At 59.5% G+C, this 16,077-nt stretch overlaps 7 protein-coding genes across 7 annotated transcripts; 4 read left to right on the top strand and 3 right to left on the bottom strand.

Annotated features, from left to right (window-relative positions):
* Positions 1–242: 242 nt before the first annotated feature.
* On the bottom strand, positions 243–1,924 carry L226DRAFT_610642 (uncharacterized protein). The gene is made up of 4 exons (XM_067686185.1): positions 1,484–1,924; positions 1,245–1,396; positions 877–1,168; positions 243–806 (listed from the first exon to the last, which is right to left on the bottom strand). The coding sequence occupies exons 1-4, from the start codon at positions 1,816–1,818 to the stop codon at positions 449–451; spliced, it is 1,137 nt and encodes a 378-aa protein (XP_067539380.1). The 5' UTR covers positions 1,819–1,924; the 3' UTR covers positions 243–448.
* Positions 1,925–2,056: 132 nt separating this feature from the next.
* Positions 2,057–3,080, top strand: L226DRAFT_532114 (uncharacterized protein). The gene is made up of 4 exons (XM_067680197.1): positions 2,057–2,078; positions 2,136–2,226; positions 2,332–2,501; positions 2,645–3,080. Exons 1-4 carry the CDS (start codon positions 2,076–2,078, stop codon positions 2,873–2,875), a joined length of 495 nt encoding a protein of 164 aa, XP_067539381.1. The 5' UTR covers positions 2,057–2,075; the 3' UTR covers positions 2,876–3,080.
* A 1,171-nt stretch (positions 3,081–4,251) lies between these two features.
* L226DRAFT_532116 (uncharacterized protein) lies at positions 4,252–8,150 on the top strand. The gene is made up of 3 exons (XM_067680198.1): positions 4,252–4,574; positions 4,905–5,399; positions 5,453–8,150. Exons 1-3 carry the CDS (start codon positions 4,442–4,444, stop codon positions 7,948–7,950), a joined length of 3,126 nt encoding a protein of 1,041 aa, XP_067539382.1. The 5' UTR covers positions 4,252–4,441; the 3' UTR covers positions 7,951–8,150.
* Positions 8,151–8,524: 374 nt separating this feature from the next.
* Positions 8,525–9,527, bottom strand: L226DRAFT_302584 (uncharacterized protein). Its single transcript, XM_067673716.1, has 3 exons — positions 9,257–9,527; positions 9,134–9,199; positions 8,525–8,986 (listed from the first exon to the last, which is right to left on the bottom strand). Exons 1-3 carry the CDS (start codon positions 9,419–9,421, stop codon positions 8,756–8,758), a joined length of 462 nt encoding a protein of 153 aa, XP_067539383.1. The 5' UTR covers positions 9,422–9,527; the 3' UTR covers positions 8,525–8,755.
* A 106-nt stretch (positions 9,528–9,633) lies between these two features.
* On the bottom strand, positions 9,634–11,208 carry L226DRAFT_456869 (NIF-domain-containing protein; the record flags this gene model as incomplete). The annotated part of the gene is made up of 6 exons (XM_067675330.1): positions 9,634–9,840; positions 9,904–10,002; positions 10,063–10,212; positions 10,267–10,371; positions 10,428–10,756; positions 10,809–11,208. 6 exons carry the CDS (start codon positions 11,206–11,208, stop codon positions 9,634–9,636), a joined length of 1,290 nt encoding a protein of 429 aa, XP_067539384.1.
* A 1,167-nt stretch (positions 11,209–12,375) lies between these two features.
* L226DRAFT_456553 (chromatin associated protein KTI12) lies at positions 12,376–13,515 on the top strand (the record flags this gene model as incomplete). Its single annotated transcript, XM_067675304.1, has 5 exons — positions 12,376–12,547; positions 12,599–12,759; positions 12,813–12,892; positions 12,958–13,120; positions 13,192–13,515. The coding sequence occupies 5 exons, from the start codon at positions 12,376–12,378 to the stop codon at positions 13,513–13,515; spliced, it is 900 nt and encodes a 299-aa protein (XP_067539385.1).
* Positions 13,516–13,785: 270 nt separating this feature from the next.
* L226DRAFT_610647 (uncharacterized protein) lies at positions 13,786–15,990 on the top strand. Its single transcript, XM_067686186.1, has 8 exons — positions 13,786–14,137; positions 14,192–14,309; positions 14,364–14,383; positions 14,440–14,556; positions 14,616–14,732; positions 14,798–14,882; positions 14,943–15,804; positions 15,852–15,990. The coding sequence occupies exons 1-8, from the start codon at positions 14,044–14,046 to the stop codon at positions 15,888–15,890; spliced, it is 1,452 nt and encodes a 483-aa protein (XP_067539386.1). The 5' UTR covers positions 13,786–14,043; the 3' UTR covers positions 15,891–15,990.
* Positions 15,991–16,077: the final 87 nt, after the last annotated feature.

Here is a 16,077-nt window from a genome sequence, read left to right on the forward strand (position 1 = left end):
ATCCAGAAGTTTGACACAGCGCGGGGGTACCCGGCGGAGTGATCGGCGATTGATGCCTTGCCGAGAGCTTCAAGCCGCACGACTCGAGCACTAGGGCGTGAGGCGAGAGTCGAGGTATAATCGTGAGAAGGACGGAAGAGAGAACAGCTACTGGAAGAGCGATGTGCACTAGTACTGGCAGGTGAGATGGGGTTTGCCAAGGATCCTTGGGGTTAACAGCCCTGCATATGCTCTCAAGGTTACGGTATGCTAGCCGGACGACTCGCCGCAATCATGACTTGAGATTACCCTCGATATACAGCGTGCACTTATTGACTATGCTTTCATCGCTCCAGTCCACTACACCCTTCTCTGTCGTCCCAAGCGTGATGCAAATACGGATTAACCACAGGGAAGAGTCTGAAACAACCCAAGACAAAACCGCCACTCATCTATCGACACTACCGCACTAGCTCTTTTTCTTCTTGCTCTTCTTCTCCCCCGTCGACGCGGCACCGTCCTGTCCCTTCCCCTCCTTCCGTTTCCGCTTCTTCTCCTTCCGCGCCTCCTCCTCCTGCGCCTCCCTAGCGCGCCGCTCGTTCTCGTCAGCCATCTTGCCCAGCTTCTGGAACGGGTCGAGGTCGTCGTCAGACTCCTCCTCCTCGTCTTGTTCCGCCATCAACGCATCCACCTCGCGCTCGCTCACCGACCGGGAAGGTGCAGCGGCGCTCGCAGTGGTGACAGCGGCTTTCGGGACGTGTTCCGGAGAGAAAGGGTCAGGCTGTATCGAGCCTACCAGAGAGAGCATTTGGTTCGCGATTGTCAGTCTGCACACGGGGAGCGCGTGAGCATCAGCACGCTCTTGCCACGGGAAGGAGTTAGAAAACGTATACGTACCCGACGACTGTGAACTCGAGGTAGCCGTCTGGGTCCCCGAGCTTCGTGCCGGTGCTCTTGTGCACCCAGCGTCCGCCACCGTCGATCCGCCCATGTCCCTCCGCGCCCTCCTCACCCGCGGCGCCCTCTACGGCGTTCTCTTGGCCTGCTCCAAACTCGGGGTCGTTCTCTGCCGGGCCGTACTCGAACTCGTACGAGTCTGTGGGGATGTGATGTCGGGGTATTGACACGTTGAAGGTCCGGTGCACGAGCAGGGATATGTGGTCCGGGGAGCACAGGTTGATCTTTCCCGCTGAAATTCCAGTCCAAGCAGAGTGCGTCAGCGGCCGAGCGATGAGGTGCATGCATGGCTAGCTGGTACTACTCACAGAGCTTCATGCCCACTTGCGGGCTCCACACCGTCGCGTCGAACGCGACCCGGCAGTTCGCGAACGGACAGTCCGCCTTGATCGTCGCGACCTTGTCCAGGAACTCAAGCCGGTCATGCGCCAGCACGACCCCACGCAGCGCCGGGATGTACCTGCACACGAAGACGGCGCCTTCACAGTCACTTTCCTGCACACAGATACACGCGCGCCTGACGTATGGCGTACAGTGGAGAACATACCTCATGAGCATCGAGTCGAGCATCTCCTCCACGCCGCCGCGGAGGTCGTTGGCGAACACGGGCGACACGGACACGTTGAGCGACGCGCGCACCACGCGGAACGCGTCGTCGGTCGCGCGGCCCTTGCCCTTCTTGTCTACTGCTGCTGCTACCGCTGCACCTTTGTGGTGCGCGTGCGTGGTGTGCTTGACTTTGTGCTTGTGCACCTTCCCGTCCTTGTCCTTCTTCGACCGTTTCGTCGAGGGCTCCGCGGCAGCTGCTGCAGCGCCGTCCTCCAATACCGCGGCCGCGTGCTTCCGCTTCTTCGTCTTGTGCGCCTCAGCCATTTGCGACATTGGGAGCTTCAGGATGGCAAGAAGATACTCAAGAAGAAGACACAAAAGTCTGTACGAGGGATATGTGCGTAAAAGCCCTGAGAAATCGAGCTCACAAGTGACGGAGGGGTCGGGAACAGAAATTTTGACAAGCGCCCGCCTTCGTGTTGTGCGCCGAGTACGGGCGCCTGCGCAGACACTTCCCGTGCCGGAGGACCACGGCGGCACGTCTCTCACAGTTCCTCTGTCACCATCGTCGCGGGCTGGGCTGTACGGGCATGGTGCGTCTCTCTGTGATTTCGATGGCATGCGTCATGCTGATATGGGCCATGTTGTAGTCTTCGCCAAAGGTCATCGTGCAGATTGCGGTCGCTGGCGCGAAAATCCTCGGGAAGGCGTTCTACGCTGCGGGGAAACAGGCCGTCGCGAGTGCGTGTCCTCTCTCTCCTTCCTTTGTGTGGCGATGGTGATTGCACGCTGCAAATGAGGTGAATGCTGACGTGCGTCGGTGTTGAATTTTGTGTGTGTTTGTAGATGCGAAGTACCGGCCGACGGGGGCTGCGGGCGGTGACGCTGCGGGCGTGGGGCACGCGACGTCGGGCTCGCTGACGGACAGGCTGACGCGGGAGCACCGGATGACGGCGGACGAGGCGCGGTTGATCCTGAACGTGAAGAAGGAGGATACCGCAGAGAGGATCCTGCAGGTGCGTCGTTGTCTCGTCTCTTCTCAGCTGGCACGCATGCATCCTCTTCCCCATCCGTCACCGGAACCATGCATCGCCAACCACCCCAATCCATGCCTGTGTGCCCAGCTGCCTTTGTGGAACACGTACTGACGGACATGCAGCACTACGAACACCTCTTCAAGGCGAACTCGCCCCCGGCCGCGCCTGCGAAACCTGCGTCAGGCCGGCAGGCCCCGCCCGCACACTCGCACTACCTCCAGTCAAAAGTTGTGCGCGCAAGAGAACGGCTGGACGCGGAGCTCAAGGCGGAGCTCGGGGAGGATGTTGCGGCGGCACCTCCGCCCGCAGAAGCGCAGCAGACTGGGTCGACACCACCACCACCGTCGTCATAGCCATAGCCATTGCCTCAAGTTCCGAGTCGGACTGTGGAACCTCAACCTCTGCTCGATGTCGCACCTACACCCCCTCTGCTCAGACTGTCGCATACACATACATATCTCCGTACGCACTTACCTTGCATATATTCTTAGACTTAATGCACTGTACCATTTGCACACTATTAGCATTTACCCCCCTTTCACCGCTCATATGCCGTCTCAAGATGCGAATTGTGACGAGTGGGCAACTCAGATATAGAGGCGCGTACGTACCTTCCTCGGGTTTGCGGGACGGGATGCGAGTCACGGGCTCAAGTTGACGAAGAAGTTCTTCATATCGTATTACATACTAAGTACAGTGGAGCAAGTTCTACCGCGGCTTCCACCCGCGCGGGGGTAGGCTATGGGTAAGTTGAAGTACCCTACATGTGAAGTACACCCATCTGACCATGCGCAGTCCTCGCAGCGATCGCCGACCAGACAGCTGGACGTCGCGAGTCTGCGCAATCAGCCGAGTCTCCAGTGGAACTGCAGCCTGACCTGAACAGCTGGAGCCTCGAGGCCAATAGCCCACCGGCCATCATCGGGGTGATTGGTCGGTGAAAACGAAAGAGGCAGGGTCCACACTTGAACATTCTGATGAGGCGGGATGTCATCAGACTTGAGAAGAAGATGCAAGGGCGTTATCTGGCCTTCGATGGATGAGAGAAGCCGCCTGAAGGGAGAAGCACAGAGAGGGAAGGGTGCGCGTGAACAGCTCAGGTGTGGATGTAGCATCCGGTGCAAGGATTTGTCAAGATAGAGGCTTGACTGTTGCAGCACAGACAGACGGCAGAGGTGATTGGCGATGTGCATCGCTGACGCACCGAGGCCATCTGGATCGTTGTGTGAGATCGTGTGCGATGCTGAGCGATGGCATCATTGAGGCTTCTGTGCGTGTGAGGTCCGAGGATCCGGCAGTCGACGCAGATCGCCGGAGTCGCACGAGGATGGGAGACGGTGTCGAACAAGCCCAGATGAGGATGCTCTGTGCTTCTTGGTGGCCTCGCGAGGACTACAACGGGTTAGGTCGATGGCTGGGTGGGCACGGGACTGGCGGGGCTGGGAGGAGTGCGACGGGGAGAGAAGATCGATGCGCAGCATGGCCGTGCGATGTGCGAATTGAGCTGGGAGATGTTGGTGATGGGGGCAGGTGTGAGTTGAGAGCGTCGTATCTGCATCTGCAGGCGATGGCGATAGGTGGATCGATGCCTGGAGGCAGCAACAGCGACGCGGCCGACGCGGTTCGGAAGGAAAAGCCGGAAGAGTCCGGAGTCAGATGACCGCCCGGAAGACGCGCGTTGGACAGACGGATTTTCTGGAGAGGAGTGGCCGTCTTCCTTGTCCGGACAGTCATCTCGTCCATCCTGCTTGTCTTCCACCACCTCCTGCTATCTGGGGACGCTCACGGGCTGTCCCCCTGCAACACTGTCTGCCAGAATATCCCCTCTTTCCCCGTCTGAGCCCTCTATCATCCGCCGCACCGCCACTAGGCCCTTCCAAAGCCCAGAGGGGGCCTCTCCTCTCTTCCTCATCCTCGTTATGGCTCTCGGCGGTCTGGGAGCCATCCTGCTTTCTGGTCACCCGTCGCTATCGCCCACCCATGTTCTCTCTCAGGTCGACCTCCGCTCCGCATTCCTTGCCGTCGTTTTCCTCATAATCGTTCTCGTTTTGGGTGCGTAGCCACCTTTCCCGCATATGTCTTCGTCGTCGCCTTCAAGGAATCTGGTCTCGTGGATCGCGTGGTTTGGCCGCGCTCGGATGCCGCCATGTTCCTCAGAGGGGCGTTGAGAGTGTGCTGCAGGATGGTTGCTGCACTGCGAGCCATCGTCCGTCCAATCGAGAACCCAGAGACGGCGTGCATGCGGTAGCCCTGATTGCATCCACCAAGTATTGGACCCCGGCTGCCGCATGTAAACCGAAAGTTACCTCGGCCACAAGCCGGTATTCCTTGACATCGGCTACCTTTTCACTGTTCCGTGTGCTGATCTTGCATCCTGAACAGCGTATCTCACCAATCCGTCTGAAACTTCCTTCCGAACATACCTCACCGAGCTCTCTTTCAAACAGCACCTCAGCCGTCTCGACGATGGCGGCCCCGAGGACGGCGTTGCATCCGACGACTCGGGCGTGCACTTCACCCGCTCGCGCAAACCCGGCAGCAACTTCGACCCCAACTCTCCATTCCACTTCGTCAGCCGTGCCTCGGTCTCTCTGCGCACTCCGAAGCACGTCTTTTACAGCTTTGGTATCCTGACGATAGCCGCAGTCTATCCAACAGGACGCTCGAACGCCCGCGGCAATAGTCATACGATCCAATCTGAGCACCTCGGTTCACTCGTGTCGGATGCCTGGTACGTCGGTGCGTTTGGTCGTTGGTGGAGGGGAGGCATCATCCAGAGTTGGTGGCACGAGCTGTTGGCGAACACGAAGGACACAGAGAGGTGCGGGTCTGGTATATTGGATGTGAAGGCACTCGATGTTCTCGAGGGCTTGGACGGTGAGTTGTGTCTATCAAACTATCATGAAATCCGAGACAAGCCTGTACACTAGGTCTCCCACTCCCGACCTCCTCACGCCTCCCGCAAGACTCGTCGACGAAGCTCAGGGGGCCTGAGCGGAATACTCAAAGATCTACAAACAACGCTCACCGAAGCACAACCCCACCACCCCTCCCCAAGTCTGCGTCGCTTCCCCTGCACGCACCACGGGTACCCGCTACGCCTCCGAAGGTGAGCGGATCCCAGAGCCAGCGCCACGCGCCTCCGTCCGCCCAGTCAGGCGCGCCCGTGACGCCCGACCCCCCGCGACCGTCAGCACCGCCCATGCTGGCATACTCGCCCTCCGCGCCGTCGCTGTGGGACTCGTCGCCGATTATCGCCGAGGTGCTCCGCCAGATCTCGCAGTCGAAGCAGGCCGTGCACGACCTGCGCACGCAGCTCGCGGACTTCCGCAACGTGTCGAGCGAGTCGCACGCGAGCATCCAGACGGAGCTCGAGGCGCAGCGCGAGCGCAAACGTGAGGAGGACGTCGCGCGTGCGGAGCTCAAGGGCCGCACGAAGACCCTCGAGGACTCGAAGCGCACCGCGGAGAGCAGCAAGCGCGATGCGGAGAAGCGGCTGCGGGCGGCGGAGAGCGCGCGAGATAGTGCCGCAGCGCGCATAGAGCGGTTGGGGGAGGAGATCGGGGCGCTGAGGAGCCGGATGCAGGACGACGAGGAGGCGATCGTGATGTTTAAGGAGGAGGGAGACGCGGAGGAGAAGGAGACGCAGGAGACGTTAGAGCGGAAGAAGAAAGAAATCAAGGTCGCGGAGGAGGTCGTCGCGGCGTTGAACGTGCGTGCGAAGGAGCTGGAGGAGCGTATCGCGCAGGAGGAGGAGCGGCTGCGCCGTGCGAAGGAGCAGGCCGAGATCAAGAAGCAGGACCGCTCGTTCTACCCGCTCACGGTCGTTCCTGCCGTCGAGGAGGAGAACATCTCCATCCCGTTGTGGGCTCCCCACACCAACAGCCTACCTACCCAGGAACCTACCCAGGAGACGCTCACGACCGAGGCCGTCCAACGCCTTGAGCCGTTCCCGCAGCCTATTCAGGCTCCTAAGAGCAAGGGATCCGTCTCGTCAGGCTCGGGAAGCAGCGGTAACAGAGATGTGTCTGTCTCCCCACGTCCTGCTCGTCTGTCTCTCACCGGCATCTCAAACCTGCGCGAGCCCGCCAACCGTGCACTTCCTGACCCCGATCCGAATGGTCAGGTCCTGCTGCGCCCGCGTGGGTTTCCGCTGTTTGGTGGCGACCTGCCGAGCACGCTCTCTACACAGTCGACGTCGACCCGCTTCTCGCCATTCGGCGACAGCGACGACGTTGCCGAGACCGTCCCTACGTCTGCGGCGCCCAACTCGTCAACAAACAGTCTGAACAGCATCTCGCCGATGAGCTCCAACTTCATCCCGAGCAGCCTGATCACCTCACTCGACGGGCCAGGCAGCAGCTTCGAGAACCTCGGCGTCGCGCGCTCCTTCCAGTCCGACGACGACACAGTGCTCTCGCGCGACTGGCGCAAGAACGCCCCTTTCCCGCCGCCGCTCCCCGTTGAGAGCCCCGGCAACGGGACCGGGACGGGCACAGGCGCGGGTGGGATGTACACGACGTCGCCCTCCACGCTGACGTGCCCGGGCTTCGACGGTGTGGACAAGGACGACCCGTTCGAGGTCCGCCCCCCGCCCCTGCGCCGCCGCCTCGCGACCGAGTTCATGGACCTGCAGCGGGCCGCCCCGCCCTCACGCACGATCTCCGACCCGCCGCTCCCGCCCGCCGGTCTCATGGAGGGCACACAGGCCGAGAACGACGCGCGGGCCAAGGCTGCACTCGCACACCGCCGCTGGTCCTCGCAGCAAGACGCCGCGGCGAAGGAGCGCAAGGGGCTCAACCCCGAAGCCAAAGCCTTCTCACTCACCAAGAAGCCCGTCGCCGTCCCGCCGTCGCTCTTCTCCGCCGCCGCCGCGGTGCCGCAGCCCCAGCACTCACCGTTCGAGTTCGACCCGCGCGGCGGGAGCACGCCGTCGCTCGCAGGGAGCAGCAGCCTCGCGCCGCCGCACTCGACGCTCAGCATCCCGAGCCTCGGCGAGCCCGACGGCGTGTTCTCGTCCATCTCGATGCGCGCGTTCGCCCCGTCCCCCGCCGAGCGCGAGGCGCTGCAGCGCGCCCTCGGCGGGTCGACGAACGCAAGCCTGGAGCGCCTCCCGACGCTCAGCGAGGTGTCGTCCCTCCCCGTCCCCGCCGCCGCCGGCCGCAGCATCCCGCCCTCGCCGTCGCATCCCCACGCGCACGCCGCGCACGTCGTCCCGCCGGGCTTGCTTGGCGTGCCGGGCGACAAAGATTTGGGCGCGAACGGCTTGCCGGGCTTCGGGATCGGGGGCGGCAGGACGCTGCTCGGTCCTGGGCTGGCGTGGCTGCAGAACCTGCCGCGCGTGCGGAAGCCAAAGTTCAGCCCGTGGGAGGACGAGGAGAAGGAGCTCGAGGCGGGCGGCGCGGGCGCGGGCGCGGGGACGCCGTAGAGCGTCGAACGTTGAAGGTGTAATGCGTTGCGAGTGCTCGTTTGTTGTGAATCAGACTAATCTATTGTATGTAGAGTTGCGAATTGCGCGCGCATCTTGCTGGGTGGCGTTTTGTGTGTGTGTTGGGGGTCGATGCAGAGTGCAGAGTGCAGAGGCGGAGGAGGCAGAGGCAGAGGCAGAGGGGAGGGGGAGAAGGTGCCCCGAATGTTATATAACCGCGTAGTCACGAATTGAAACGACAAGAATATCTCTCATCCAGCTGCGGCCCCGGCACGGCCTCCTGCCCCCCTTCGTCTTCGAGCAGGCGTCGAGGTGGTCCAGACTCCATGTGAACGAGGTGCGAAGCCGCTTGCCTTATTGAAGCCTGACGGCCCTGGGGTGGTACTCATACGCCGCCTTTCCGCGAAGCTTTCGGGGCGCCGTCTTTCCACTGATGACGAAGGCTTACAGCAATGCCATATGTTCAGGTACGTCCCAAGCACAGTATCTGTGCTTGTTGGCGGTAATCGACGGCCGGCCGGCCGCCTGCCAAACCTCCAGGCTTCGTTCAGGCTTCGTTCGTCAGATATTATGTATCGCTGATTAGGATCATGCCTTCTGCACCAGACTATGCGTGCATGTATCGGCCGTCTTATGTACACCCATGCCTATTTCTACTCTTTGTCACCTACCAACACAGAAGAGACTTGAAGCTTGAGGCCGGACAGCGTGCATTGGCGGAACGATGTGTAGCGCACCGAGCCGCACGGCGCAGGAGGCCTGATGGTGCAGAACGAGACTTGAGAGTACAGCGAAGTTTAGATTCCTAGTTCTGCCCAGACTGCCGTGTTGCCGCAGGTTCGCTCTCCGGCCACGGCGGGGGAGACCAGCACGGACGGCACGAAAGACGTGAAGAGAGGGAGAAATCGTAGCTATATTCGTCACGGGACATCGTGTGGAGACCGGGAGAGAGGGAGACGACAACACCGAGGTAACCAAGGAGAGACTGTAAACGAGGGTATAGGCATAAATAGCTTGATATGGACAGATTTTGAGACTGTAGGGGCACGACGTCCAAACGGACAAAAGGGCGGCATGGGGCGTGGGCGTGGGCGTGGGGAGCGTGTCGGCGGTTGGCAAGCAAAGCAGGGTAAGAGATCCAACGTCAGTCAAACGTTCCAACAGTCAACTGGAAGTGACGTACGCGTGCGACTAGATATAAGTGCATATCAGGGTGCGCGTGCTTGGGGTGTGCGAGATAGTGGAGACACTGGACAGCCCGCGGGAATCCATCCGGCCGTATCGACGACAGTAACAATACACATACAGTGTGTAGCAACCATGCGAAGTGGTGCGTGTAGAAAACAGTGCCGAAGATCCAGAGCATGGTGGATGCTGGAGATGAGAGCAGACCGACTGCGATGCGGGGGTATAGGCGGCGGCCTGGCAGCGAGACGGAAGAAACAAGAATGAACGTGGACAAGGTGCGCATAGCGCTACCTTGGGACGAGACGAGACGGGATAGAAACGGAGGCGTTGGGGTGGGGTGTCCATGCGATCGCACTACTGCGACGTGTAGGGTAGTCGCTGCGCAATGTGGAGCGATGAGGGCGCAACGGCCCAACAGCGACACTTGCACGCGGAAGCGTTTGTCTCCAATCTTGCTGAAAAGGAGACGCAGCAGCGATAGTAGGGGGTCGAGTGTTATGCTGCTGGATTCAGGATGCCGCGGACATCATCGACATGGATGAGGTCAGCAAGGAAGGGGCAGAGGTCCGTGAGCTCCGTGTCATGTGGGTCGTTGAACCATGAAGACACGGGTACGGCGTTGTGGGGATGGAAAATGTAAGATGCAGGCGAGTTATCGAGGATGATAGTATCGTTGACGGGGCGCCCGAGTTGTGAGAGATCCTAGGACGGCGTTCAGATCTCCCATGCATCGAGGGACTTAAACGGGATTGATGTCTCACGTACCTTGACGTAGTTCCCCTTGTGGTTATAGCAACTTTCGCGGAATAAACGGTGAGCTACCGACCGGTAAGGGTCAAGCCTGTCGAGGACAGGATCGGCATACTGCACACAAAAAGAAATTAGTACTTCGGGCTGGGGTGGCATAAAATCAATGAGACGCACTTTGCTCAAGCTAGCCGTGAAGACGACCACCTCATAGATCTCACCCATACGTCTGAGGAACTCGTCCACTCCTGGCCGCTTCAGTACATAAAAGTTGTGCCAGTACGACTCGATCTCCACAGGAACGATGTAATCTGGTGAGGGAACAGCCTGCGAGGGACCGTTTAGGCCGACTCATGGAATAAAGGGTTGAAGGATACACACCTTGAGGCTACTGTGTACGAGCGTCTCGTCCAAATCTAGCACAAGGCATTTACGGCCGGCATATTCGGGAGCAATAGGTGGCAACAGAGGCTTGGGTTGGCCGTCCTTTGTCCAAGGCGTCGGCATAGGCGAAGAGGAGCGAACATATAGAGTTAACTCACCGGCCCAATAGGAATGCCAGTTCCACCTGACTTGATCAACCGCTGCTCCTCGTCTTCCACCTCATCGATTGTGATCATTTCATGGAAGTTGCCCTCGTCGGTGAAGGAGCTATCCGAGTCATCGCCAGCATCGCGGGCGACCCGTTTATCGTAGAGGTGCGCGTGTGTGAGGTTCTCACCTGTCGAACCTGGGGGCTGCACAGCGCCTGAAGTAAGGCCGTCTGTCTCAGATAGCGGCAGCAGTTGCTTCGTCGGTGTTGGAGGTACGATGACTTCGCCATCTGGCACAGCTGTTGGGATCGTGAGGGGGGCGAGGGGTGGAGGATTGACTGCTTCCATTGTGAGTGTTGACGGCGCGGGAATGTAGGTGCATATATATACCTGTCGTTGAACTCGAGGAGTGTGTTCCATGGTGGGCAGTCTCGTCTTCCTTGAGCGTCTGCTTCTCGGAGTCGGGGAAGGGCGAGGCACCCTCGTCGAGATCAAGATGGGTATGCTGGGAAGCGATGCATGATTTGCATAGGAGGGTGAACTTTGAGAAGAACGACTTCTTCGCGCGCTTCGAGGGCGACTTGGAGTCCTCTGGTAACGAGGGAAGACGCGTCAGGCTCGAGGATGCAATGCCACCTTCAGAAACCGACTGCCCATCTCTGCGGCGCTTGCCCACCGGCGTGGTCACGGCGGTCGTATACGAGTCCTTGTCCTTTTCCCTGAACGTGCCGTTTGCGTCCGTCGACGACTTCTCTGGGAGTGACACAATAGAGATTGCGGTGCTCGTCATGGTTGTAGGCTGCACAGAAGTGGCCGAGTGGTCGGAATGGGTGGGGAACGGTGGAGGCGGGTCCTGCCCGGTGCTGTGGGTGTCACTATTTAATGAATGAGTGTTCGCTGCCGATGTACCGAGAGGATGGGCGTACGCAGAGGAATCTCCGCCGGAAGTCGCGCCGCTTCCTTCGCCCGCGAGGTTGTCCTTATGAGACGAATGTGTGGGCTCAGTTTGCCGCGCCTGGCTGCCTTCGCCCTGGGGGTGCAGTGACTCTGTATCTCTACCCTGACCTGCTTCGGACGCCGCCTTCTGCACGTTCCCCTGAGTTCTCCTGCCTTCACAGACGCTGAGAGGGAGATAACACACCTGAACACCGGCGGATGAGTGCGAGGAGCCAGCGTTGACCATGGCCTCACGAGCACTCGTGCAAGACGGGGGAAGAGAGGATGTGGGACGGAGAGAGACTGTCGACGCCGTCCATCAGCGACGTCCTCTGGGATCGCGCTCAAGCGCCCGCGGGCACCCCGTGTTCATCTTCTCCGCCGCGTCCGTCACCCGTTCATTAACGTTGCTGGATTAACGAGCCTCGTTCCTGTCTGCCACGCATTCGACACGCGTCGACGCGTTCCATGCATGCGCACTCGTGAAGACAGCAAGAAGGCAACGCTGAACTGATGTGTCGCTGATCCTGAATTGTAGGTATGTTCTTTACAAGGTCGTAATGTTTGCTCGTCGGAGCCCATCGAGACAGACAAAGCAGTCACCAACGGTCCTCCTAAGACCCTCTGAGTCTGCAACACTTTATCCCTGAGGCCTGAGGCCTCTTGACGACGAGTTACGCGACGCTGAGGCTCCCGGATACCCGCAAGTTGACTTTAAGCGAGTCATGGTCCGTGCACGCGCGCTCGAGGGTATATAACTCGCTCACCCACTATCTGTTTCCCCATTCTTGTGCTCGGGCACGTACTGTCGCCAGTGAGGTCTTTACCGAGGCACAGTCTTTTGCTGATTGCAAATTACACATCCGAACACGTCTGTTAGCTTCGGCTCTCAGCAATTTTTGGAAAACCTCCATCCCGGTGAAGACCTTCTTGGTCCGAGGGATCCTTCTAGTAGCGTGGAGTCTGTAGTGCGCTTGAATACATCTTTTTGCTCTCCTACCACCATCTGCTTGAGTGAGACATGGCTTTCATCACGATCTCCGGCCTTCCCTGTAGTGGGAAGACACGACGAGCACAGCAACTCAAAGACCACATTGAACATCGACTTAAGGACGCCTTGTATGATGGACCACCGCTGAAGGTAGCCGTCGTTTCGGATGACACTTTGAACCTACCTCGGAGCGTATACAACGGTAGAATTGCATCTATGAGCCGTTCTCCGTAATGCTCACTGATCTATGCAGATGGACGAGCCGAAAAGCCTGCAAGGGCCGCACTGTTTACCGCAGTGCAAAGACAGATGGCCCAGGACACAATCCTCATTGTAGACTCGCTGAACTACATCAAGGGGTTCCGCTATCAGATGTATTGCGCGGCAAGAGAACACAAGCTCCGTGTCTGCACAGTGAGTGCACTTGCTTACGCTCATGAATGCGAAAATTGACAGGGACCAAGTAGGTGTTCGTGGTCGCGACGCACGACCAATGTCGAGAGTGGAACGCGTCCCGGGAGGACGGCCACGAATACACACCCGAGACGTGAGGATGTCGTCGCTGACGATACGTGGAGTTATGTTAACCTCAACCTCCACCTCCACCTCCAGCCTAGATAATCTATTGGTGCGCTACGAAGAGCCCTCATCCATGGTGCGCTGGGACTCGCCACTATTCACGGTGCCTTGGACGGACGCCGATGTTCCGGCCGACGATATATGGAAGGCAATAACGGAAGGAATCGTGAAGCCACCCAACGCAGGCACGCAAGCGGTATGGCTACCATCCTGCTGGCTCTAGGCCGCCACTGACCGCGCACACATGATTCGCTCGTCATTGTCCAGGTCCCAAAGGCACCCACCGATGCGTTGCGAACCCTCGAGCACACCTCGACTACGATGGTCGCCGCCATTATGGCGGAACAGGTTGCATCCGGCGGCCTTGGCGGGCCTGTGACGCTGTCCCTGTCCTCGACACTCAAACCAAAGGTTATTTTGCCGTCCCGAAACGTCACGCTCTCGGAACTGCAGCGGCTCAAGCGACAGTTCGTGACCGTCCACAAGAAGGCCATCACCCTCGGGACGACAGAGAAGGGCGCAGTAGACTGGAGCGAGGAGAGCATAGCCGACAAGTTCGCGCTGTATATCGAGGGTAATCTCAAGCCATGATTGTGGCGAGTCGGTCCCGCTGGCCTTCCTTATTTTGAATTCTGTCGTGCGCAACGTACGCTCATGGCGCGGACGCCATCCTGGTGATTTATTTCTTGTGGATGCACGCTCAACGTACGAATCAGGTAAGGATTCGATCGAGGCGTGCGACTGATGCCCGGTGCTTCTGGGTGCCCGGAGTGAAAGCTCTCTTCGTCCCCCCGGTCCCTGGTATCCCTCCACCACGGGCCAGACCGTCATTGGTCCTCAGCTCTGCTGCAATATCGTCCAAGCAGATATAAAGCAGTTCATCCGCGCCCCTTGCGTCAGACGCTGGTGGGAACGAATGAACGCGTCCCGATCCTGCGCACTGGTGGCGGCACTGCCGCATTTGGATCGTCTTCGGAGACCGTTTGCAGCGGGCAGAGCGGAAGCTGCAGCGGATTCAGAGGCTGATGAAGACATGGCGGAAAGATAAGTTTATTGACATGGTGGGTCCCTTTGTCGTCTGGTTTCCCCCTTCCCCTCCCGCCGCGACCCCCCATAGCGATGAACACCGTACATGTCCTTGCGGCCGTTGTGCCGACGAGGCAGTTCTCGAACGTCGGGATGGAGGTTCTGAGCTCGATGATTCACCTCCTTGGTGCGTGTGCATGTCGCTTTCAGGAAGAAGGGGAGGCGGCTGATGACTTGCCAGGCGTGTCGATACTGTCGTACATGTTGGCCCTGAAGCTCAAGCCGTCAGACATCACGCCTCTCGGCTTGAGCCATATTACCTGGCCGCGGTTCCTGATCCTCATGAACCTCCTTGACTCGTGAGTTCCCCTGCTCGCCACCACTATGTTCGTTAGTGACGTTAATGTCGCTAGATGGGCATTTCTTTTCACGAGTAAGTCTCCACACAGTATGGTGCGGCCATGGGTCGATGGTTAACCACGCCTCCAGCGGGTATCTTGGTTCATGGCACGGGCATGGAGCTCAGCGGGACCGTCTGCCTGCTGGGCATCCTTAACTGCATCATCTTTTACGCGTCTTCCAAAGTCATCATCTATCTGTTCCTAGGTACGTCTGCATCCATACGAACTAGTACGCCCCCGCGCGGCCACTGACGTCGCCCGCAGCCGAGAAAGTGTTCGTTGTCTGGAATCCTCACAGGCAGAGATTTCGCTCGAAGATTTATATGGCGTGCCTGGGATTCATAGTGGTTTATCTGGGAGTCATGGCATTTTTGATCTGGGGTGCGCATCGCGATACCGCTATGCGTTGCTTTTCGCTGACAGCTAGTGGTGGCACATCCACTCAGGACGCATCGCTCTGTTCCGTGACGACGGTGCCTGTGTTATCGGGCTCGCTCGTCCGGCCTCGCTCACGCTCCTCATATACGACCTGTGAGTGACTGTTAGGCTCAGCCCCCGAACGGACTAGTGACTGACCCGATCGGTTTCCAGATGCATCAATGTCCTCCTCACGTCGCTCTTTGTCTGGCCTCTCCTCAAACGCGACTTCACGACCGCCCTCAAGGGCGTCGCCGTGCGCACGCTCTGGGCGGCCGGCGTCGCACTCACAACATCCTGCATCAACATCCTCGTGCTCACCATCATGCACGGCCGGCAGCTCGCCTGGGTCTGCCTCGCCTCCTGCGGCACCGACGTCGTCGTCAACGCCATCGTCCTCTGCTGGGTCACCTCGGGCAAGTACGAGCGCGAGTCCGAGTACTCGCGCGACCCGAGCAGCCACGGCGACCCCAAGCTCCACCCCAGCAACGTCGTGTTCTACTCCTCCACCACCGCCTCCGCCGGCGACTTCCCGCACGCCGCCGAGCCGCCCCGCTCCGCCATCCGCAGCCCCTTCCCGAACGTCTTCGCCGGCGTCCGCCCGCGAGGCTGGTCGACGTCGAAGTCCATGTCCATGCGCACACAGACCGACCCGGACGTCGAGCTCGTGCGCGTCGGCAGGTCCCAAACGCAGAGCGTCGACTCTGACCGCGACACTTCGGATACCGGGAGCAAGCTTCCCGCAGAGGACCTTATCATCGAGTCCACGGTATCGCTCAACTCCCCCGCGGTCTCTCCGGCGGTCAGCGTCAGCCACCGCTCGACCCCGCTCCTCCGCCCGCCACTCCGCACACACGAGTCGACGATGAGACGGAGCAATATGGCGCTGAGCAGGCATGCGGGGCCCGGGCCTGTGTCGCCGGAACTCGAGGTGCCTGCGCAGGTCCACCCGCCGGCGATGGACGCGTCTTCGCCGACGGCGCGGTCGTCGCAAGGCCTGCCGGCCATGCAGATTGTTGTTACGAGGCAGACGGACGTCCGTTCGGATTATATGCATCCTAGTATGGCGCTCACTAGTGGCAGCCGTTCCCCGGCTTCAGGGTCGGACTCCGAGAAGAGTGAGCTCAGTGTTTCATAGTATTCAAGTGTATGAATATCAGAGCATGTACGTTGGTAGGGTCTGTTGTATGACTTGGGATGTATTCAAAAGATCGTCGAGGGCATGTGTGGTCACTAAATTATCATTTCAAGCTCAAGGGCGGTTCGTGATTCCGACTAAAGGAACGCTCAGAGCGTGATATAGCGTATC

This window comes from Lentinus tigrinus (assembly GCF_003813185.1).
Source record: "Lentinus tigrinus ALCF2SS1-7 unplaced genomic scaffold L226scaffold_5, whole genome shotgun sequence".
Classification (NCBI taxonomy): Eukaryota; Fungi; Basidiomycota; class Agaricomycetes; order Polyporales; family Polyporaceae; genus Lentinus; species Lentinus tigrinus.